This window comes from Macaca nemestrina, chromosome 1 (assembly GCF_043159975.1).
Source record: "Macaca nemestrina isolate mMacNem1 chromosome 1, mMacNem.hap1, whole genome shotgun sequence".
Classification (NCBI taxonomy): Eukaryota; Metazoa; Chordata; class Mammalia; order Primates; family Cercopithecidae; genus Macaca; species Macaca nemestrina.
The window spans coordinates 176,889,316-176,913,599 of record NC_092125.1 but is presented as its reverse complement, the minus strand read 5'-3'; the positions used below and the strand labels follow the sequence as shown (position 1 = coordinate 176,913,599).

Below are 24,284 nucleotides of genomic sequence, written 5' to 3'. Positions count from 1 at the left end.
CAGAATGAACTCTTCCTAACTCATTCTATGAGGCCAGCATAACCCTGATACCAAAAGCAGACAAGGATACAAAAAAGAAAGAAAAGAAAATTACAGGTTGATACCTCTGATGAACATAGACACAAAAATCTTCAACAAAATATTAGCAAACTCAATACAACAGCACATCAAAAAGATAATACACCATGATGTAGTGTGATACACCCCAGAAATGCAAGAACATATTAGTGGGATGTATCCCTGAGCCCAGGAGGTCAAGGCTGCAGTGAATCGTGATCATGCCACCACTGCACTCCAGCCTGAGGGACAGAGTGAGACCCTGTTTCAAAAAACAAACAAACAAAAAACTGACTCCCAGGGCATCCTCCCTGCACACAACCAGGCTGCTGTCCCTCTGTAACCTCACACACTGACCCCTGGCCTCACTTGGTGAGCACATCCCCAGAGAGAGGGTAGGTGGCAGGAAAGAGCACTGGCTTGGGGGCAGGCCACCCAGATCTCGGACCTACCTCTGTACTCAATCGCGTGGACAAGTTAGTTACCCTTAGCCTTGATGTTCTCATCTGAAACAATTTAAAATATTCTTTTACATTATAAAAATAGAGATGGGGTCCCACTATGTTGCCCAGACTGGTCTTGAACTCTTGAGCTCAAGCGATCCTCCCATTTCTGCCTCCCAAAGAGTTGGGTTTACAGGTATGAGCCACTGCACCTGGCCAACTGGGAACCATTCTAATCTATCATGGAGGGTTGCTGTGATAGAAAGGGAAGTATCAGGCTGGGAAGATTTCAGCTCAGCTCATGAATCACTGGCTTCATCTTGTGAAGCCAGAAATTCTCTAGCCATCACCCCCTCCATGGTCATATTGATGCCCATCAATCAGACCACCAGGAACATGCCTGCAGTCAACAAAGTTGGGTCATTCAACATAGGCAAATCAATAAATGTGAAACATCACTGCAACAGAATGAAGAACAAAACCATATGATAATTTCAATAGCTGCAGAGAAAGCATTTGTCAAAATTCAACATCCCTTCATAATAAAAGCTCTCAACAAATTAGGTGTAGAAGGAAAGTACCTCAACATAATGAAGGCCATGTATAACAAACCCACAGCTAACATCTTACCTAACAGGGAAATGCTGGAAGCTTCTCCTCTAAAAACTGGAATAAGACATGGATGCCCACTCTCTCCATTCTTATTCAACAAAGTACTGAAAGTTCTAGCAGGATCAATGAGGCAAGATAAATAAATAAAGGACATCCAAATGGGAAACGAGGAAGTAAAACTGCCCCTGTTTGCAGATGACATGATCTTATATCTAGAAAAACCTAACAACTTTACCAAGAGACTCTTAGAACTGATAAATTCAGTAAAGTTGTAGAATACAAAAACAACATAAAAAAATTAGTAGCATTTCTATACATGAACAAAGAACTAGCTGAAAATGAGGTCAAGAAGGCAATCTGGTTTATAATACCTACAAAAAACAAAAATACCTAGGAACAAATTTAGCCAAGGAGGTGAAAGATCTCTACAAAGAAAATGACAAAACACTGATGAAATAAATTGCAGATGACACAAACAAATGGAAGGACATCTCATGTTCATAGACTGGAAGAATTAATATTGTTAAAATGACCATAGTACCCAAGTCTATCTACAGATTCAATACAATCCCCATCAAAATACCAATGCCATTTTTCACAGAAATAGAAAACACAATCTTAGAATTTGTATGGAATCACAAAAGACCCCAAGTAGCTGAAGCAATTCTGAGCAAAAGAACAAATCTGTATAAAGCACAGTACCAGACTTCAAAATATTCTACAAAGCTCTAGTAACCAAAACAGCATGGTATTGGCATAAAACGGACACACAAACCAATGGAACAGAATAGAGAACCCAGAAATTAATCCATGTATCTACAGCCAACTGCTTTTTGACAAAGATTGCAAGAACACTCAGTGGGGGAAGGACAGTCTTTTCAATAAATGGTGCTGGGAAAACTGGATAGCCATACACAGAAGAATAAAACAAGACCCCATCCCACCTCTTACCCTATACAAAAATCAAACAAAAATAGATCAAAGACTTAAAATGTAAGACCCAAACTTCTAAAACTATTAGAAGAAAACATAGGGGAAACACTTTAGGACATTGGTCTAGGAAAAGTTTTATGACTAAGACCTCAATAGCACAGGTAACAAAGCAAAAATGAACAAATGGGATTTCAGCAATCTAAAAAGCTTCTGTACAGTAAAAGAAACAATCAACGGAGTGGAAAGACAACTTACAGAATGGAGAAAAATATTTATAAACTATTAATCTGACAGGTGATTAATATCCAGGATATACAAGGAACTCAAACAGCTTAACAGAAAAAAAATTCAATTAAAAATGGGCAAATGAACAGACATTTCTCAACAGATGACATTAAAATTACCAATAGTTTATTTGCTTAGAGGTGTTTATAGTATTCTTATGGTAGTTTGTATTTCTGTGGGATTGGTGGTGATATCCCCTTTATCATTTTTTATTGCGTCTATTTGATTCTTCTCTCTTTTATTCTTCATTAGTCTTGCTAGTGGTTTATCAATTTTGTTGATCTTTTCAAAAAACCAGCTCCTGGATTCATTGACTTATCGAACTTTTTTGTGTGTGTCTGTCTCCTTCAGTTCTGCTCTGATCTTAGTTATTTCTTGCCCTCTGCTAGCTTTTGAATTTGTTTGCTCTTGCTTCTCTAGTTCTTTTAATTGTGAAGTTAGGGTGTCAATTTTAGATATTTCTTGCTTTCTCTTGTGGGCATTTGGTGCTATAAATTTCCCTCTACACACTGCTTTAAATGTGTCCCAGAGACTCTGATACGTTGTATCTTTGTTCTCATTTGTTTCAAAGAACATCTTTATTTCTGCCTTCATTTCGTTATTTACCCAGTAATCATTTTGGAGCAGGTTGTTCAGTTTCCACGTAGTTTTGTGGTTTTGAATGAGTTTCTCAATCCTGAGTTCTAATTTGATTGCACTGTGGTCTGAGAGGCAGTTTGTTATGATTTCTGTTTTTTCACGTTTGCTGAGGAGTGCTTTACTTCCAATTATGAGGTCAATTTTAGAATAAGTGTGATGTGGTGCTGAGAAAAATGTATATTCTGTTGATTTGGGGTGGAGAGTTCTGCAGATGTCTATTAGGTCTGCTTGGTGCAGAGCTGAGTTCAAATCCTGGATATCCTTGTTAACCTTCTGTCTTGTTGATCTGTTTAATATTGACAGTGGGGTGTTAAAGTCTCCCATCATTATTGTGTGGGAGTCTAAGTCTCTTTGTAGGTCTCTAAGGACTTGCTTTATGAATCTGGGTGCTCCTGTATTGGGTGCATATATATTTAGGATAGTTAGCTTTTCTTGTTGAATTGATCCCTTTACAATAATGTAATGGCCTTCTTTGTCTCTTTTGATCTTTGTTGGTTTAAAGTCTGTTTTATCTGAGACTAAGATTGCAACTCCTGCTTTTTTCTTTTGCTTTCCATTTACTTGGTAGCTCTTCCTCCATCCCTTTATTTTGAGCCTATGTGTCTCTTTGCACATTAGACAGGTCTTCTGAATACAGCACACTGATGGGTCTTGACCCTTTATCCAATTTGCCAGTCTGTGTCTTTGAAATAGCAAAGACTTGGAACCAACCCAAATGTCCATCAATGATAGACTAGATTAAGAAAATGTGGCACATATATACCATGGAATACTATGCAGCCATAAAAAGGATGAGTTCATGCCCTTTGCAGAGACATGGATGAATCTGGAAACCATCATTCTCAGAAAACTATCACAAGGACAGAAAATGAAACACTGCCTGTTCTAACTCATAGGTAGGAATTGAACAATGAGAACACTTAGACACAGGGTGGGGAACATCACACACCAGGGCTTGTTGGTCAGTGCGGGCCTAGGGGAGGGATAGCATTAGGAGAAATACCTAATGTAGATGATGAGTTGATGGATGCAGCAAACCAACATGGCACATGTATACCTATGTAACAAACCTGCACGTTGTGCACTTGTACCCTAGAACTTAAAGTATAATAAAAAAAAATAAAATACAATGACCAATAAACATATTTTAAAATGTTCAACATCACTAATCACCAGCAAAATGCAAATCAAAACCACAATGAGGTATCATTTCATCCCTGTTAGGATGGCAATCATCAAAAAGACAAAAAATAACACACGCTGGCAAGGATGTGGAGTACAGGAAACCCTTCTTCATTCTTAGTGGGAATATCAATAGTACAGCACCTATGAATAACAGTATGGAGGTTCCTAAAAAACTACAAATAGAAATACCGTATGATTCAGCAGTTCCATTGCTGGGTATTAAACCAAAGGAAATGAAATCATTATATCAAAGAGACATCTATGCTCCTATGTTTATTGCAGCACTATATGTGATAGCCAACATATGGAATCAACTTAGGTATCCAACATCAAATGAATGGTAAAGAAAATGTGATAAACATACACACGGCAGAGAACTATTCAGTCATAAAAAAGAATGAAATCATGTCATTCACAGCAACATGGATGGAAGTGGAGGACATTATGTTAAGTGAAATAAGCCAGGAATAAAAAGTTAAGCACCACATGTTCTCACTCATATATGGAAGCTAAAAAAGGTTGCTCTCATAGAAATAAAGAGTAGAACAGAGGATGCTAAAGGCTGGGAAAGTAGGGAATAGGGAGAGATTAGTTTAGGATACAATATACAGTGAGATATGATGAATATGTTCTAGTGTTCTATATCACTGATATGGTCAGGCTTTGTGTCTCCACCTAAACCTTACCTGAATTGTAATCCCCACGTGTCGAGGGAGGGAGGTGACTGGATCATGGGGACAGTTTCCCACATAGTGTTCTCATGAGAGTGAATGAGTTCTCATGAGTTCTGATGGCTTTATAAGGAGTTCTTCCCCCTTCACTTTCTCTTCTCTCTCTCACCTGCCGCCACGTAATATGTGCCTCTTCCCCTTCTGCCATGATTGTAAGTTTCCTGAGGCCTCACCAGCCACGCTGAACTGTGAGTCAATTAAACTTCTTTCCTTTATTAATTACCCAGTCTCAGGTATTTCTTTATAGCAGTGTAAAAATGAACTAATACAACTACCATAGGATGACTATAGTTAACAATAATATATTATATAGTTTTAAATAGCTAGAAGGGAGATATTGAATATTCTCAACACAAAGAAATGATAAATGTTTGATGATGAATATGCTAATTACCCTGATCTTATCACTATATATTTTATGTATCGAAACATCACTATGCACCTAGAAAATATGTACAATTATTATATGTCAACTTAAAAATAACATCAAATAATGAAGAAATAATAACAACATAGAAACCTAGGGAAAAACTAGTATTTTTTTTCCTTTGGAGGATGGCATGGTTCACAGTTTAAGATATAGAGAAGACAAATAAAATAAAGGCTTAAAAGTATCCATTGGATTTAACAAAGGAGTTATTAGTGACCTTACCAAAAATAAGTTCAGTGGTATAATAGGAAACCTAATTGAAGTGATCAAGGAAAGATGAATCAAACATGAACAGAGGAGACTTTTATTTTTAACCAGTTGGTTAAGAGGAGAAATATAAATAACAAGTGACTGGAGAGGTAGTATCAAACTTAAGGATGGCTTTTTTGTTGTTGTTTTGTGGGGTTTTTTGTTTGTTTGTTTTTTGTTTTTGAAACAGGGTCTGGCTCCATTGCCCAGGCTGGAGCCTAGTGGTGTGATCCCGGCTCACTACACCTCTGACTCAAAGGCTCCAGCCATCCTTACACCTCAGCCTCCTGAATTGCTAGGACTACAGGAATGTGCCACCATGCCTGGCTAGTTTAGTAGAGATGGGATTTTGCCATGCTTCCCAGGCTGGTCTTGAACTTCTGGACTGAGGCAATCCACCTACCTCGCCTCTCAAAGTGCTGGGATTACAGGCAAGAGCCACTGCATCCAGCCATCTTTTTTGATAAATTATAGTTATTTAGTCCTTGAATATGGAGGTTCTGTCACATAGTGCTTGCTATCCTCTATGTTGTCATATACATTGGAGATAATTTTTAAAATGTGTTAAAATGAGATTCAAGTCTAAATTCAAAAATGAAAATCAGAAACAGACTCAAAACCTCCAATGCCTTTTGTGGTCACCTACCACTGTTGGATCATATATGTTTTTCAGTGTTTTCCCCTGTTAGTGAGAAGACTATCTCAAGTTGACTTTTCATTCAATCTCCAAGGATCTGAAAAGATGGCTCTGTGATCATAATTAAGAAAGCATCAGGAAATGGGTCAAATATCAGCAGGGATAACCAATAAGGTAAATTGACTTACTTTGACTCTTTTTCACTCAGGTCCACATCATCATAGATAATAACTTCCTGAGACTTAAGTTCTAGGGTCAAGACAGGATCAAAATAGTCCATTATTAAGCATGGTTTATATAAGCACTGGCTTTCCAAATTATACCCAATTACCTAATTATCCAGGTGCATCTTCGGGGCTGTTTTGGCAAAATCTGATCATAGAATACAAATAGAGTAGAAGAATCAAAGAATAAAAATACTCGCTATTTGGGAAGAAATTCAACTGAAAGATTAAAAAAAAGTTTGATGTCCCAGTATCTCAAAACATATATATTTATATTAATTTGATTTCACAAAGAGTTCCAGAAAAATGAGTTGCTCAAAGAATCATTTTTAGACTAAGTTCCCATCTTTCTGGAATTGAACAAATATGCTATACTGCTAGAATAGTGAGGTCTTTTCTTAACTCCTAGAGGGGAGAAACAGCTTAATAGAATAGTCATGTTGATTTTTCTTCCATGGTTTTTATTTCAAATCATTGGCAATTGTTCCTTTATAATAATCTTGCATAATGTTGAATCTGACTTAGTGCCATAATAATGATTAGGCATTTTCATTTTACAATATTCACATTCCTTGGCACTCTAGATAGAATTACACGATTTTCAGGTGATTCACCACTGAACAAGTTTGAGACCTTCGGATATAATTATTCATAATTATTCACTCCCTTATTTTATTAAATACCTTTAAATGTGGGTGGGGATACAATGCGTGTCTATTCTAAGTCAGCTTTTTTCTTTTAAACATAGACCAAGGATATGTTGAGATGTGGGATTTTATCAGGTGTATATAATTGTCATTTGTTTTTTAGTTCAGCAAACTCATATTTACAAAATATAATATACATTTGAATTGTCAAGTTCAAGTGACATCCAGGTAGCCACATAGCTAGAACCGCTAAACAAAAATTAACAAACAACAGAACACATGACCCTCTTTTATTGACAAATTCAATGTACTGAACGTGTATTGACAGCCTACTATGTGTCATGCACTGTCCTAATTTATGCACTATTAATTTAATGGAAAAGCAAACAACATTCCAATGCTCCATTCTCAATTCAGTTAGTTTGCTGGTGGCAATGTGATCATATTCAACTTATTATGTCTTAATTAGAATGAAGGATATCAAGTCCTTCAAAAGGCAGTATGGTAGAATGCAAAATGCATGAGTTTCATCCAGGATTTGTATTCCTGGATCACTTAAATATGGATGTAGGTTCTACAGCTTCTCTGAAAAGGGATGATAACATTTACTTCTCTGGGATTTTAAGAGGAACACATCTGCTCCAGGGCACAGTATATAGTAGGTACTTGAGAAACATTATTCATCTTCCCCAATGTAAAAAAAATACTTCTGTATGAAACATCTTCTTTGATTTTGGTAGATCAATTTTTCATCAAATGTGGGAATGCAGGAAGGGTTACCATTTCTCTTTCCCTGCCTCTGAATATATGAAAACTGAGTACTTTTGGTCAGCAATAAGCAAATGGCACTTACCTAAATCAGGCAGCAAAATGGAAAACACACTGTTGATTGACAAAAGACACAAAAGAGTTAAGGAGAAAAAACATGTTCCGAAAGATGAGCTGACAGATCTCCAATAACATATTGATGACGCTGGATTGCCCTTCTTCCCCTGGTATTCTCTGACTCCAAGAAAAATGGTTTCTCTGGTATTAACAGATTCACAAGATGTGCACAGGATGTTATGAGAACAAAAGGGAAACATAGATAATCCAGGTTTGGTAAGAGAAGTTCAAGGGAGGAATTCAAGCAGGGATAATATTTGATCGAATTTTGAGGGAAAACTAGAACTTTGAGAATAAAAGAAGGCTGGAGGAGGGCAGGTACATTCCAGACCATGGGAATTTCATGTTCAAAGCATGGAGGCATGAGACACCATGGCAGAGTGTGAGATCTATAGCTATGTGGATTGGATGGTAGTGAGAGTTGCTTTTAGTGAGAGACAGAACTAGAGAAGTAGAATGGGGACAGCCATGATGTATTTACTTGCCAGGCTAAGGAACTGGATATTTGTTCTAAATGTTGTATGTAGCCAACCAATAGTTTTGAGAGAAAGGTAATCAGATTTGCATCTTAAAAATACTAGCATTCTTATATGGCTCAAATATTACGGGACTGCACGTTATCGTGCCAATAATTTTCTCTCAGAAAACATCTAATTTGCTAAGGCCAGGGTCTGCCTTTGTGCATAGGGTCTTGTTGACCACAGAAGGTAAACTCCCTCTTCTTCCATATTAGGACTACAATTTATAAACCTCATGTTTTGTTGGGTCTCTTGGTAGATCTAGACCCAACTGACAGTTGGACTTAAAGTCACAAAACTCTGAAGCTTTATAATCAAAAAGAACTTCAGGGTAGAGCAACATAATTCCATCTCACTATAGGTAATGACCTTGTGCAAATTATTTTATCATCTTCTGCCCTCACAAAATAAAATCTCTATATCTTTATATCTACACAGATGTTCCCGGTCTTATAATGGTTTGACTTGCAATTTTTCTGCTTTACAGTGGTGTGAAAGCGATACGCATTCAGTAGAAACCTACTTCAAGTATCCTTAAGACCATTCTTTTTCCACTTTCAGTACAGTATTCGATAAATTACATGAGATACTCAACACTTTATTGCAGACAGGTTTTGTGTTAGATGATTTTGCCCAGCTGTAGGCTGATGAAAGTATTCCAAGCATGTTTAAGATGGGCTAGGCTAAGCGATGACGTTTGGTAGATGTATTAAATGCACTTTTAACTTAACATATTTTAGAGTTGCAATGAGTTTATTGGGACATAACCCCATCATAAATAGAGGAGCACCATAATGCCTACATCTATATCTATCTACTGCCTGCAAAGTGTCTCCAGAGTCCCCCTTCCATTATATACAAGAGAAAACTGGAATGCTGCGGGTATACAAAGGAAGTGATATGCCCATGGTTATACATGGAATAAATGGCAGAACTGGTACTAGAATCTAGAATCCAGGTTCCCCTCATATCTCTTTCTAGTGCTAGTGAGTTTGGAACCTCTCCCAAAACTGGCACTTAGCCTAGGTCATCTCAGAGGGTCTTTTCCAGGTCTAAGACCTTGCAATACACGAACTGTTCAGCTGAGCAGCTCATCTCCCCCTTCCACACATTGCTGCTCTCAAGGGAGATAAATTAAATATAGAACAGTAGACAGATAAAAACTACTGGGGCTTGTAGGGCCCCAAAAGCGTAAAAGGACATGGTAAGTAACATAATGCTTAGTGGTAACAACAGGAATAGGATGTTAAGGATGATGAGGAAAGTTTCCCTTCTGGACTTCGCTTAAGATTTTCCCTCTACCCTCATTTTCAACCCTTTCTCTGCCATTTTTTCAAAGGAGCATACCACTTTCTCATTAATTAGTCTCTGTGTATGTAATTCAATCAAAAACTCACAAGAAAGAGGCAGATGATAGCCAGATCCTTGGTTTTAGTTTCTGCTATCCCCTTCACTGTTTCTTAGACTGGATGGATAACATCAACCTGTGTATCTACCAGGTTAATCCCCTCATGGAAAGGGATTTAAAGGGACTTTTTACCTTAAGTTTTCTTTTGACTTGGTTTTCTTTATTTTAAATCTATCCTTTTCTTTCTTGAAGAATTGCTGCAGTCTTTTGAGTGCTTCTTTTCCATCTAAACTAAGAGGAATCACAGGACGTAAGTAACATGGCATTTAAGAGAGTACTAGAGATAGAGAAGGCTGTTGTATTATAAAATCAAATGCCACATGTTCTCACTTATAAGTGGGAGCTAAACAATAGGTATAAATGGACATAAAGATGGAAATAACAGACACTGGGGACTCCAAAAAGGGGGAGGGTGGGAGGAAGAATGAGGGTTGGAAAGTTCCCTGTTGGGTACAATGTTCACTATTTGGGTAATGGGTACACTAGAAACCCATACCTCATCATTAGGCAATATATCTATGTATCAAACCTGCACATGTACCCCTGAGTCTATTAAAAAAATAAAGAACCAGAGGCTTTGGTTTCATGTCCAAAACACATCCCACTCAGGAAAGAGCAAGAAAATGCCTTATTGAATTATATGCTTTTCTTCTTTGTTTAGATGTGATACGAAGTAGCACACACCAGTCAACTATGAAGGGAGTAATTATATTTCAAGACAAACTACCGCAAGTGTCTCTATTTTGCAGATTTTATGAAGCAGTCCTCCCTTTAGAGGAAAAGATAACTCAGGGAAATGTAGTTTACAAACTGTACTAGAAATACGTTATAGAAAATCCTGGCTCAATTCCCACCTATGAGTGAGAACATGCAGTGTTTGGTTTTCTGTTCTTCGATAGTTTGCTGAGAATGATGGTTTCCAACTGCATCCATATCCCAACAAAGGACACGAACTCATGCTTTTTTATGGCTGCATAGTATTCCATGGTGTATATGTGCCACATTTTCTTAATCCAGTCTGTCACTGATGGACATTTGGGTTGATTCCAAGTCTTTGCTATTGTGAATAGTGCTGCAATAAAGATACGTGTGCATGTGTCTTTACAGCATCGTGATTTATAATCCTTTGGGTATATCCCCAGTAATGGGATGGCTGGGTCAAATGGTATTTCTAGTTCTAGATCCTTGAGGAATCACCACACTGTTTTCCACAATGGTTGAACTAGTTTACAGTCCCACCAACAGTGTAAAAATGTTCCTATTTCTCCACATCCTCTCCAGCACCTGTTGTTTCCTGATTTTTTTAACGATTGCCATTCTAACTGGTGTGAGATGGTATCACATTGTGGTTTTGATTTGCATTTCTCTGATGGCGAGTGATGATGAGCATTTTTTCATGTGTCTGTTGGCTATATGAGTCTTAACTATGACAAAATATACCTCTTTGGAGACCATCCAACCTAAATTCCCTGACCAGTCAACAACTCATACTTCTCCCTACTTTATATTAACCAGTATCTAAAATTTTGTCTATTTGTTTATTTCTTTATTGTTCATCTTCCTTATCTAGACTGTGCACACTATGTGATCTACTTCTTCAAACAGAGGCCTGACAGTATTGTTTAAACAATATAACTCAAAAAATTCAAATTAATCGGTATATGTCAAACATAATATCCCACAATTAGGGGATATACTTTACTCTCAATAAACATTAGAACATTAAAAAATAATGACCTAATATTATATCAAATTAAGAACATTTTATAGTCAATTCAAAAAAGGCAATTATTCTTTACTTGCTCACTACCATGTAAGTGAATGAGAAAATAACAAATATAACAACAGGAAAAATGCACCCATTTGGACAAAATCATCACATCACTCTTGAATATCTACTAGGCAAAACTGTAATAACAAAAATACTTTTCAAAAAAATAAAATGAGAAAATGTTTATACCCAAGACCTAAAAAAAAAAAAAAAAAAAAAAGGAAATCCTGGCTCTTGAAATTCTTATCATTGATTTTTAATTTACCGAATAATACAGCAATAGTGATACATTGATTACCCAGCTGATAAGTACAATTCTGTCAAATATTCTTTTGGGGCTTTTAGGGGGTAGAGTGAGGGAACGATATGCCCACCTCATGCTAACCAGCATGTCCAGTTCAGGGTCTCCTTTTTCCCCTTGAAACCTTAAATTCCTTGCTTTTGACCACTGCTGTTTTCTTTTCCACAACATGTCCTTAATAACTAAACTTGTCGAATAATACCCATCTGAACAAATTTTATTCTTGATAACCCTGGATCACTACATGTTGTATTAAGCCCAAATCCCAGAGATAGGCTTACTAACTTACAGAGACACAGGTAAGTCATAACCACTGATTTGTTCCTGGAAAAACAGCTATAGAATTGAAGCAAGTTTTATTAATATTTATGTCTCTTTTATTACTTATTTCCTAACCCAATATCAAAATCCTTTACTCTGGGAAATGGGTATTTCTCAAAAGCGAGAACAATGTGATTTAATATGTATAGTATATTATTGTACACAATTACAAGTATCCTGTTGATCACAATTGTAATGTTACAATAGGTTATCATAACTTTCAGTGTGAATCTTTCCTAAGAGATGATGATGGGAGTCGGGGGTGGCGGTGGGGCGGGGTGGAGATGGGTTCTCATTTAAGCTCTGGCTTTACTATACCAACGGGAAGTATCATTAGCCTACAAAGCCAAGAAAGAGAGAAACTCACTCTATCTTTGGGTAGTTGTTCTTTGTTTTGTAGACATCTTCATACATTTCTTCTCTGTTTTCTTCTGAAATTAAAAAACCCTACTTATATTCATTCCAAGAGCAATAGTTCAGATTCATATTTAACAAAATTTTTTAGATACTTACTAGATGCTAGGTACTTCGATCTTTCTTTTGTTAAATAGTTTTTACTGAAACTCAGCCACACGTGTTTAAAAGCATATGGTAAAAATACTGAAAATTCTATAAAAGTATGTATAAATGAAAATTAAGACTCATTTCCACCTGATTCCAAGTTTGAACTGATTTAGTCAAAGACAGTTGGTTCTTCAATAGATTCCTTCCTTCCTCCCTCCCTCCTTTCTGTATTTAATACATAATAATCAGAATTTACTAAGCATCAGGCATTGCACTGAATGCCGGGGAAACCATGGAAAATGAGCTATATCTTGAATAATCTCTCCCTTCACAGCATGGCTTTGGCCTAGCCCAAAACATAAGCTTAACATACACAGGTATACTTTAATTCAATCCTGAAACAGAGTCTAATGGAAAGAACTTTGAATTAAGGGTCAGGATTTTCAGGTTCAAAACTCGACTTTAACACACAATGATCTTAGAGGAGTCACTTCTCTATGTCTCAATTTTCTTTTTAAAATGAGTGTGCTGGGTTTAATGATATTTAAGGTTGTTTTTCCCTCTAAACTTCTGGGATTCTAAGAAGATCAATCAGAGTAACATTTGATTCTCTCTCCTCCATTGCTTTTTCTTTTTCTAAAATTTATTTTAAAATTGACAAACAATTATATACACTTATGATCTATAACATGTTTTGATAATTGTATACATAGTGGAATGACTAAGTCAAGCTAGTTAACATATTCATTACCTCACATACTTTCTCGTGGAGAGAATTAAAAAATCTACTCTCAGCAATTTTCAAGTATAAAATACTTTGTTATTAACTATAATCACTATGTTGTACTATAAACGTCCTGAAGGTACTTCTCCTAATTGAAATTTTGTATCCTTTGACCAACACCTCCCCATTACTTTTTCATTCATGAATTCATTCATTCAACAGATTCTTTTGAATATCTAACATGTACTTGGCATTATGCTAGGGGCTGGAGAAAATGGTATGTATAAAGAAGGTAATAATCTAGGAGGGGAGACATTAATTAAAAAGTCACATAAGAACAAAATTACCACTGCAATAAGTACTATGAAAAAGAAGTCCATGGTACTATGAGATTGTACACCAAGGAGAATATTCCCTGTGGAAATAATGATGGAACTGAGATTAGAAGATTAAGAGTCAGTGAAGCAAAGGGACCCAGGGGAGGAAAGAGGATTTCGGAAAGGGAGGGAGAAGCATATGAAAATACCCTGCTGTGGGAGCTTGGCAAATTATAGAAGCTAAAAGAAGGTCAGCATAACTGGGTCTCAAAGGTGAAGACTGAGTATAGTATGAGATGAGGCTCCAGAGGTCTGTAGGGGTAGGTTAGTCAAGGACTCTAGATCATGTCAGAAGTCAATCTTTAAAGTATTAGAAAGCCAAGAAAGTGTTTTAAGTAAAAACATTCTTATAATCAGACTTCCATTGTAAAAAATCAGGAAGGAAGTAAATTCACTTTTACATAAGAATGCTCTTACCAGCATCTTCACGTTCCTGATTCTAAATGCATTTATTAGCACATACCTTGGTATTGCTGTTAGCACATACCTTGATACTGCTTCTCTTAGCTTCTCACAAATTGGTATTATTAAAATATGAATAATTAAAAGACGTCTTATCACTAATCAGTCATAGAAGTATTCTGCAATTCCTACTGGCAGCTTCAGAAATGTCTTCCTACACTTACCACTATTTGAGGCAAATGAGCTACGGAAGTTTGGCTTCGGTCTACGGGAGAAAATAACAAAGACCATTTTTGTACCTTTAAAGTCTCATCACATTCATCTTGCTGAAAGACTGGAACGTTACTTACACCTCTTTCCTGGAGTACTCGACATCATCATATATCTCCTCTGAGATGGAACTTGGCTTAGAGACCCCTAGGTCTGGAGTTTCTTTAGTCGACTCCAAAACCTCCAGATACCCACCTGAAAGGAAATCAGAAACCCCCCCTGAAAAACATTTCATCAGCTGCCATCATAAAGTCATTCACACACATCACTGGCAATGCAAGCAAGCATAAGAAAAGGCAGATTAAATGGGCTAAAATTGGATTACAGTCTTGGTAGGTATGATCCTTGGGCAAGCCACCTCACTTTGCAGTGCCTCAGTTATGATTCTCTGAAGTTGAGGATAATAATGCTAACACCGAATCATGTGGTTTTGGCAAGGATTAAATACATACTTAAAAAGGGTGCTGGTTACCTCGTAAACTAGTAACTCCCTTCTTTGATGGTTCTTCCTTTAATCCCTGACCTCAAACTTTGAAGTCTACCAGGGTACATCCCTGGGGCTTATCTCTCTACATCTAGATGATCTTATCCAGTCTTATGGCATTTCTTAAAGCAAAATTTCTCAGACAAGTTGATTGATTGAGCACATATCAATATATAGTATTCATTAATTCATTCTGGAGTTAGCCAGAAGATAGTGTGCCAGGTTAACAAATGTAGAGGGATTGTTTGCACAGGTAGCTAAATGCAGACGCTGGCTTACTTCACAGAGTTGTAAACTTGTCATAACCATAAAACTGCCACTTCTTTATCTGTTGGCATTGGTTAATATTTAGGGTATTGGTAATTCATAGCCATATTCAGATATGAACTACTAATCAGAAATAGAAAGTAATATACTTGAGAAATAAACAACAAGCACATTAACTTGTATCTATTAGTTAAATGAACCAAGCAATAAGATTTTATCCCCTGACAAGAAGTCAGTGAGCGTGTAGGCCCCAAACCATCTCAATGAATGTCAGCTCTTGGAGGCATAAGGTCCTGCTTTTCCTCAAGGAGTGATCAGTAAATTTCTCCAATACAAAATAAAGATGCTGAACACACAGTTGCTTCTCAGTCTGCAGCATTTTTTTTCCTTCCTCAATCCTTCCTTTTGGCTGAAGCAAATGCAAAAGTTTATGGCTTCATTTTAAAAACACTGACGACTCTCAAATTTACATCTCCAATTTAGACATCTCTCATGAATTCCAGATACTTTATCAGCCTTCACACCATTTCCTTTTGGTTGTCTAAACATATTACATTCCAAACCAAACTCATAACTTCTCTCTGCAAGTTTGCTCTTCCTGAAGTTTATTCAATCTCATAAAAGGGGCAATTCCATCCTTTATGTTGCTCAGGCCCAAAACCTTAGAGACATCCTTGATTCATTTCTCTCTCATTTCTCACTTCTAATGCAAAGCCATCTGTCCACTATAGTTTCAAATTATCTTCTGATTTCAAACACATCTCAGCAATTCCACCATAGTATCCTCCTCCAAGCTACCACCACTTCTCACCTAAATTATTGCAATAACCTCCTAACCGTTCTCCCCGATTTAGCTTACATTTTATTTTCAAGACAGAAGCCAGATGATTTTTTAATATGCAAATCAGGTCATGCCTTTCTTGTACTTTCAAAGGCTTTCAGTGGTTTTAAAAATCTCATTTATGGTAAATGCTAAAGTTCTTGCAATGATCTACAGAAGTCCCTTATTATTTCTGTGACCCCATCTCCTACTATACTCTTCCTCAGTTACTCTGAGGCCACACTGGCCTCCTTGCAGCTCCTCCAGCGTATCTGGCCAACTTCTGCCTCAGGGATTTGCACTTTTTTTCTTTTCCTAGGTCGTTCATATCCTAGATACACATATGGCTCTCTTCCTCAGCTACTTAAGGTCTTTGAAGTCATCCATGAGCACTTTTTTTTTTTTTTTTTTTTTTTGAGACGAAGTCTCGCTCTGTCACCCAGGCTGGAGTGCAGTGGCGCGATCTCGGCTCACTGCAAGCTCTGCCTCCCGGGTTCACGCCATTCCATGAGCACTTTAAAATGGCAACCTCTATCACCTTCATCTGCTTCCTTAATGCTCTTAGCTTGCTTTATTTTTTCATAGTATTTACTATTAATACCATTCAATATAGATCTTTTATTATTTATTGCCTGTCTCCTCTGATCAGAAAGTAACCTCCGTGAGAAAAGAAATTTTTGCCTGTTTGCTGCTATATACCCCCATTTCCTAGAACAGTGCTGGGCACATAAAAAGCACTTAATATATTTGAATTTCGAATGATTTGAATGCATGTGTCTTCTCACTAGTGAATTTAGTGTATTACATTTATAGCGTCTACTGATATTTTAAAATTTATATCTATTATCTTAGTATATATTTTTATTTGTTCCATTTTTTTTCTTATCTTTGTCTGGCTAAAGTTTCTTCTTTTTCCGCCATTCTGTTTTCTTTTCTATTTGTTTTCTTTCATTTATCTTTTAATAGTTACCCACAAGAGTGACCACTCTCCTGACTTCTAATACCAGCAGTACTTATTTTTGAATGTTATAATAATGGAATAATTTAGCATGTACTCTATGGTGCCGCCTACTTTCCTTCAATATTATGTTTGTGAGATTCATCCATAGTGTTGCAAATAGTTTTAATTTGTTGATTCCGATGACTTTATTCTATTATGTGAATTGGTTACCATTTATTTATCTATTCTACTTTTTATGGGCATTTGGACAGTTTCCAATTTGGGGCTATTACAAAAAGTTTTGCTACAAACGTTTTGTCTGTGTGTTTTGGTGCATTAAACTGTGCACTTACATTGGGATATATACATAAGTACGAAATTGCTAGGTCATAGGATACGCATATGTTCAACCTTAGTACTACCAAACAGTTTTCCAGAATGGTTGTCTCAGCTTACAGTCTCCACAGAGAATGAGAGTTTTAGTTGCTCCAGATCTTCACTAACACTTGATACTTTTAGTCTTTTCTATGGTAGACAATTTGGTGAGCAGAATTGAATCTTCATAGTGTATTTGCCCTTTGGATAGTCTCTTTGGGGAAGGGCCTGTTCAATATTTTTCTAATTTCACTACATTTCCTTTTTTAAAAATTGATTTCTAGTTTATATTTTCTGAATACCAAGCATTTATAGAAGATGTGTATTCCAAATATGAGTCATTTATCAAATATGTATATATTTGATATATAAATGGTATATGTAAATAATGCAAATATCTTCTCCTACACAGTGACTTACCTTCTCACTCTTTTTAATTTTTTTTTTTAATTTTACTTTAAGTTCTGAGATACCTGTGCAGAATGTGCAGGTTTGTTGTGCCATGGTGGTTTGCTGCACCAATCAACCCGTCATCTAGGTTTTAAGCCCCGCATGTACTAAGTATTTATCCTAATGCTCTCCATCCCCTTGCCTCCCACTCCCAACAGGCCCCAGTATGTGATGTTCCCTTCCCTGTGTCCATGTGTTCCTCACTGCTCAACCCCCACTTATGAGTGAGAATATGTAGTATTTGGTTTTTTCTTCCTATGTTAGTTTGCTGAGAATGATGGCTTCCAGCTTCATCCATGTCCTTGCAAAGGACATGAACTCATTCTTTTTTATGGTTGCATAAATTTCTCCATAGTATTCCATGGTATATTCGGCATAGTATTCCATGGTATATATGCGCCACATTTTCTTTATCCAGTCTATCATTGATGAGTTGTTTCCAAGTCTTTGCTATTGTAAATAGTGCTGCAATAAACATACGTGTGCATGTATCTTTATAGAATTATTTATAATTCTTTGGATATATACCCAGTAATGAGATTGCTGGGTCAAATGGTATTTCTGGTTCTAGATCCTTGAGGAATCACCACACTGTCTTCCACAATGGTTGAACTAATGTACACTCTGACCAACAGTGTAAAAGCATTCCTATTTCTCCACAGCCTCGCCAGCATCTGTTGTTTCCTGACTTTTTGATAATTGCCATTCTAACTGGCGTGAGATGGTATCTTATTGTGGTTTTGATTTGGATTTCTCTAATGACCAGTGATTATGAGCTTTTTTTTTTCATGTTTGTTGGCTGCATAAATGTCTTCTTTTGAGAAGTGTCTGTTCATATCCTTTGCCCACTTTTTGATAGGGTTGTTTTTTCTTTGTAAATTTGTTTAAGTTCCTTGTAGATTCTGGATATTAGACCTTTGTCAGATGGATAGATTCCAAAAATTCCCTCTGATTCTGAAGGTTGCCTGTTCACTCTGATGATAGTTGCTTTTGCTGTGCAGAAGCTCTTTAGTTTAATTTGACCCCATTTGTCAACTTTGGCTTCTTTTTTGCCATTGCTTTCGGTGTTTTAGACATGAAGTCCTTGTCCATGCCTATGTCCTGAATGGTATTGCCTAGGTTTTCTTCTTGGGTTTTTATGGTTTTAGGTTTTACATTTAAGTCTTTAATTCTTCTTGAGTTAATTTTTGTGTAAGGTATAAGGAAGGGGTCCAGTTTCTGTTTTCTGCATATGGCTAGCCAGTTTTCCCAGCACCATTTATTAAACAGGAAATCCTTTCCTCATTGCTTGTTTTTGTCAGGTTTGTCAAAGATCAGATGGTTGTAGACGTGTGGTGTTACCTTCTCACTCTTTTAATGGTATATTTTAATGAATGTATCCTAGCTCTTCTAATTCTTTCAAGGCTAAAGCAAATTAATACCATTACTCTCTTCCCAAACAATTACCAACCTTAGGACACTTTAATCACCGTCTCAATATAAGTACTATGAATGTTCAATATTTTATAATATTTTAGACCTTCCTCAATTTGACATTATTTTCTTGCGTTAATGCTTTCGCTTAACTTTTTTTCTTGCATCCACAACTTTCTGTCTGTGATTATTTTCCTTCTGCCTGAAGTACATGCTTTAGAATTTCCTTCAGTGCATTTTATCTGAACAATAAAATGTCCCAGTTTTTATTTGTCTGATAACATCTTATTTTTCTTTCATTTGTGAAAGACATTTTTACGAGGCATAAAATTTCAGGTAGACATTTAACCTCTTTCAGCAAAACTGTATTCTCGTTACACACTCAGCAGTCAGAGAGAACTCAGCAGAGAGAACTCAGCAGTCAGAGCTCAATTTTTTTATTTTTCTTTTTGTAGGTGATTGGTTTTTCCCCTTTGTCTGTTTTTAAGGTCTTTTAAGATATTCTCTTACTCTTTAATGTTCTTCATTTTGCATGGCTAGGCATAGATTTCTGTTCTTTATCCTGCTTAAGAACCTTAGGGTTCCTGGTTCAAATTTATCTCTCTCAATAATTTTGGAAAATTCTCAGATAGTATCTGTTTTATCTATTATTTCCTCTTCCTCATTTTTCCAGTATCTGTTTATGGAATTCTGATTTTTCTGATTTTATTGCTATTTTAAGACTTCTCACTTTATCTTCCATGACTTTTATCTTCTCTTTTACTCTTTTTTTTCAAATCATTCCCCCCTGTAGAATGAATTTTGGATAATTTCTTTAGATTTATCTTTTAGTTCACTAATTTTCTCTTCAACTGTAGGTAATGTGATATAAAATGCAATCACTGCATTTTATCAATGTATCAATTATTATTTTTTCCTTTTCAAATATTTTAAAAATATGGTTATTCCCTATTCATATTATTCTCTATTTTAAAAACATATTAAACACCTTATGTGTTATACCCGATGATTCTAATATCTGCAATATCTTGTAGGTTGGGTCTGCTATCTGTTCTGCTGGTTTTCCCTCACTGTGAGTTGTTTCCTCGTGCTTGGTTATTTTTGACTATCAGTTGTTAATATTTTAAAGAATACTTTGAGGGAATTATTTGAAATCTGGGATAAAACTAAATAGGGATTTGGATCTCAGTAAAAATCATCAAGGCAAAAGTTAGCTTTGGCACGCACCTCCCAGGTTTCCTGGTTATTGCAGGCCTGTGGGTGATTTTCTTCATAAATCATTTCTGTGATACTTTTATGAATGTTTTAAAAAATTGATTCTTCACTTTGTTTTAGTCAAGAGAGTCATTCATATTGCCTAGTCCACCATATTTTTAGACACCGAAGTTTGATTTATCCTTTCATTCTACAAAATTAAGTTGGGTTTCTCCTGTGTGCCCGATACTGTGTCAGGTTACAGAGATACAGAAAAAATTAGCAAATGGTCTGTGATTTCAAGGTGCCCACAGTGTGCCATGGGAGATAACACATAAATCATGAATTGTAATGTAAGGCATGGTATGATATTTTTCAAAATACAAATAAATGAAAAAGACTAATAGTTACTTAACATATGATCCAGAAACTTCATATGCATTGACAAATAGCCCTAGGAAATTAGTAGTAGTATCACCACTTGCACATGAAAGTAAGTAAATTTCCCAAAATCACAGGGTTAGTATAGAAATGCTTTATTCCAAGTCCTATTACTGTGGTCGTTCTGTTGTTATTAAAGTGTCAACTGAAAGGGTAGTAAAACCAGGAGTGCAAAAAGTGATATTGTTTGTGTCCCTGGATCCAACCATGACTAGACTTTGTGCTAGGTGAATCTCCTTTTCTTTTTGGTTTAACATAGTATGGTTTGATTACTGTTGCTTGCAATCAAGAGTCCTGACTAACATGCAGGTAAAATACAACCTGAATAAAGTCCACAAATGACACCATAGTGTTATCATCAGTACATGTCAATGATGATGTGAGCCTAGACAACAGGAGCTAGTATATATAAAAAGAAAAGAATAAACATTTGCTGAGTACCTATCATATGACATACTGTCAGATTTGGTCCTCATAAAAGCCCTGTGAGATCCATATTATGATGATCTCTTTTTATAAATGAAGAAATTGAGTTGCAGGAATATAAAATCCTTACCACACAGCTTACTAAGTATTAGAGCTTAGGTTTGAACTCAAGACTTCTGCTTTTGAATTCATTGTTGTTGTTGTTGTTTTTTTTCCCAGTTCTGCACAGCTTTCTCACTAGGGCAAGTTGCTTGGCACATAATAGATGTTCAATAAATATTGGTAAAATAAATTAAAATTTTGGCCATGCTCAGCTATAAAACAAATTGGTAATGATGAAGAGGATCAGGAAGAAATGCAACTTACAGTGGCCTTGGGAGTGCCTGGCCAGCTTCGGGCCCTCAGGGCAGGGATTTGTCTGGATGACGTCAATCATGGCCTCTTGCTTTCCAGCCAACATGTTCCTTCTACCTGTGTGGACGTTGGTCATCTGAATTTTTTCAGGTGTCCCTTCATAGGCATCTACCTAAACATATGCAAAAGGGAGAGTACCATAGGTCTCTGACTTACCTAATCAGTTCTTTGCTTACTTGTACAATTTTTCATTCATTCCTCTTAGATAACAATTGTTTATCATTTATTTAACATTGAATAATATCTTACCAGATTCTAAGTTTCCTGAAGGTGCATACTATATCCTTCATGACCTCTGAATGTTCAGTGAATGCCTGGCACAGAGGCAGCTCACAGGAAGCAGTCAGGATATAGGGTGTACTGACTATAGGGTAGGCTTTTTATATTCCATATAACTTAATCATCATGATACCTCATGAGAAAAGTATCATCAATTCTCTTAATAAAGAGTTTAGAGAGGTTAAGTAACTGGTCACTGGTTCCACAGTTAGTAATCTACCTAGGCACGACTTGACCCCAGAACCCTGTTCTAAGGGATGCTATGTATTCCTTTTCACTTCCTTCTTTTTGCCTACATTTTGTCTTCCCACGCACCATTCTTCTGTTCCTTCTCACTTCTTTCTTTACTCCCTTTCTCTAGGATTTGTCAAGCACTTACTGAAGGCAAGACAACATGCTAAGCTCTAGAAGTAGAGACAGAGTTTCCTAAGACATTGGTCTTGGAGATAATGCATGCAAATGATTAATTAGGGCATAATGTGATGAACGTTATTTACAGCAGTATTGCTCACCATCATGGAAACAGAGAGGATGAGGAGGCTGGTTCTCTTGGCTGGGAGAGGGGTTAGAGAAGACCTCGAAAAGCAGATTTTATTAAACTGTATTTTCCAAACGTCAGTAGGAGATTGATAGAGCAGATAAAGGAGTATCTGGCAGATAAAGCACAAAAAAAAGGCACGGGGGATTTGGGGAAGTATTCATGTCCTTATAAGGGTAGGAAGGAGGCTGCTGCTAAGGTCAGAGTTTAAGGAAAAAGATAAGGAAAAACAGCCTAGAGATGCAGTTGAAAAGGTAAATGAGCATGGGACTGACTTACGAAGGGTCCTGCGTGCAAAGCAAAGAGTTTGGGCTTTATTTCTTAGCCATTAGGATTCAGGCAGGGGAAAACCCTGATCACATTTACATTTCAGAACGTTCTGCATAGACTGACAGGAAGAGATCATGGAGAGAGAGAAAATTAGAGTATTTTTGGCCATCTAAGTGTTTTATAATTGTCCAATGAAAATGAGAGAAAGGTTATTGTCCTTCTGACTACAACAGAATAGACATGAGGATTGACTATGATAATACATTTGAAAGTACTTGGGAAAGGCTAATGTAATTAGTAGATATAAGGAGCGGATTATCCTGAGTTTTGGGTGGGATCTCGGGGAAACTCATAGAAGAATAAGAGGAGGGGCATTCTTTTAAGTCATGGTACCAAGAATTAAATGTATAAATGGAGAAAAGTGACAAGAAAGTAATGAAGTCAATATTTTGCACAAATATAGTGACCACCGTCCTTCAGTGTACTGTCATAATGAAGGCAGTCCCCTCATTCACCTAACATATTCTAAATATAATTTAACAATTTCTGAAACCCAAACACACTCTATGAAAGAAGGAAGTGACCCTTTGTTAGTAGTTTGAGCCCATATCTGGCTTACACCACATAGCCAGCATTGAAAAAGAGCAGAGCCTAAGATTTTTCATGGTTAATATCCTTAGTCATGTATCTCTCCTGCCCTCTCATATGCTCCTGATCAAACCATTCCTGATCTCTAACTTGACAGCCATTGATGGCTTGGCCTTTACACCCAGTGCTGCTCCCCTGGCTCTGGACCTTGTCGTTCCCAATTAGCAACTTACACCATCCTTTGAATTATGCTGCTTTCTGATGCTCTGTGAACACCCAGCATGGTCCAGCCCAGCCTCTGGACCTACATGCCAGTTCAGGCTCATACAGCCAACATGCTGTTTGATTTACCCTAGCTCTGCAGATGGCACTGGGACAACTGCGTATTAAAAGATAGGCACATCTCAAACAGGTATCTAATGTGAGCACTGGCAATTGCCCTGGTGGTATCTATTGTTTAAGCCTCCTGCCACCCAACTGCTTTGAAGGGGATGGGGTCAATTAGATATGGATATACACACATTCATCATATTTAGTATTAATGAAAGCAACAAGAATACATTTCATTTTTATGGTAGCTTATGGCGTATGAAACACTTTCTTGCACGTTATTTTATCACCACAAACAAGGTAGAATTGGCATGGGAATGGGGATGGTAGTTGGGTAGAAATCATTTATTTTCATTTTACAGATGAGGTAACCAAGCTCAGAGACAAGTCACTCTTCTAAGCAGAGTCTTAGGGCACAGCATTTAAGGAAACTCTCACTCCAGGGTAGTACAAGGGCAGGGACGGCACCTGAGAGTGGATACTGCCTTGTAATTTGCACCCT

At 36.8% G+C, this 24,284-nt stretch overlaps 1 protein-coding gene across 9 annotated transcripts in view; it reads right to left on the bottom strand.

Moving 5' to 3' along the window:
* Positions 1 to 24,284, bottom strand: part of FYB2 (FYN binding protein 2) — a 99,170-nt gene that overhangs the window by 11,596 nt on the left and 63,290 nt on the right. For 2 of the 9 annotated variants that reach the window (XM_011764357.3, XM_011764358.3), the window contains 8 exons: positions 22,569 to 22,706; positions 21,730 to 21,889; positions 14,634 to 14,772; positions 14,508 to 14,548; positions 12,644 to 12,707; positions 10,016 to 10,114; positions 7,926 to 7,954; positions 6,390 to 6,450 (listed from right to left, as the gene is read on the bottom strand). In XM_011764357.3, the coding sequence (XP_011762659.2) occupies positions 6,390 to 6,450; positions 7,926 to 7,954; positions 10,016 to 10,114; positions 12,644 to 12,707; positions 14,508 to 14,548; positions 14,634 to 14,772; positions 21,730 to 21,889; positions 22,569 to 22,706 (731 nt within the window). Of the gene's footprint in view, positions 1 to 6,389; positions 6,451 to 7,870; positions 7,955 to 10,015; positions 10,115 to 12,643; positions 12,708 to 14,507; positions 14,549 to 14,633; positions 14,773 to 21,729; positions 21,890 to 22,568; positions 22,707 to 24,284 lie in introns of those variants that run through there. The other 7 variants (XM_011764361.3, XM_011764362.3, XM_011764359.3 and 4 more) reach the window with 6 other exon arrangements.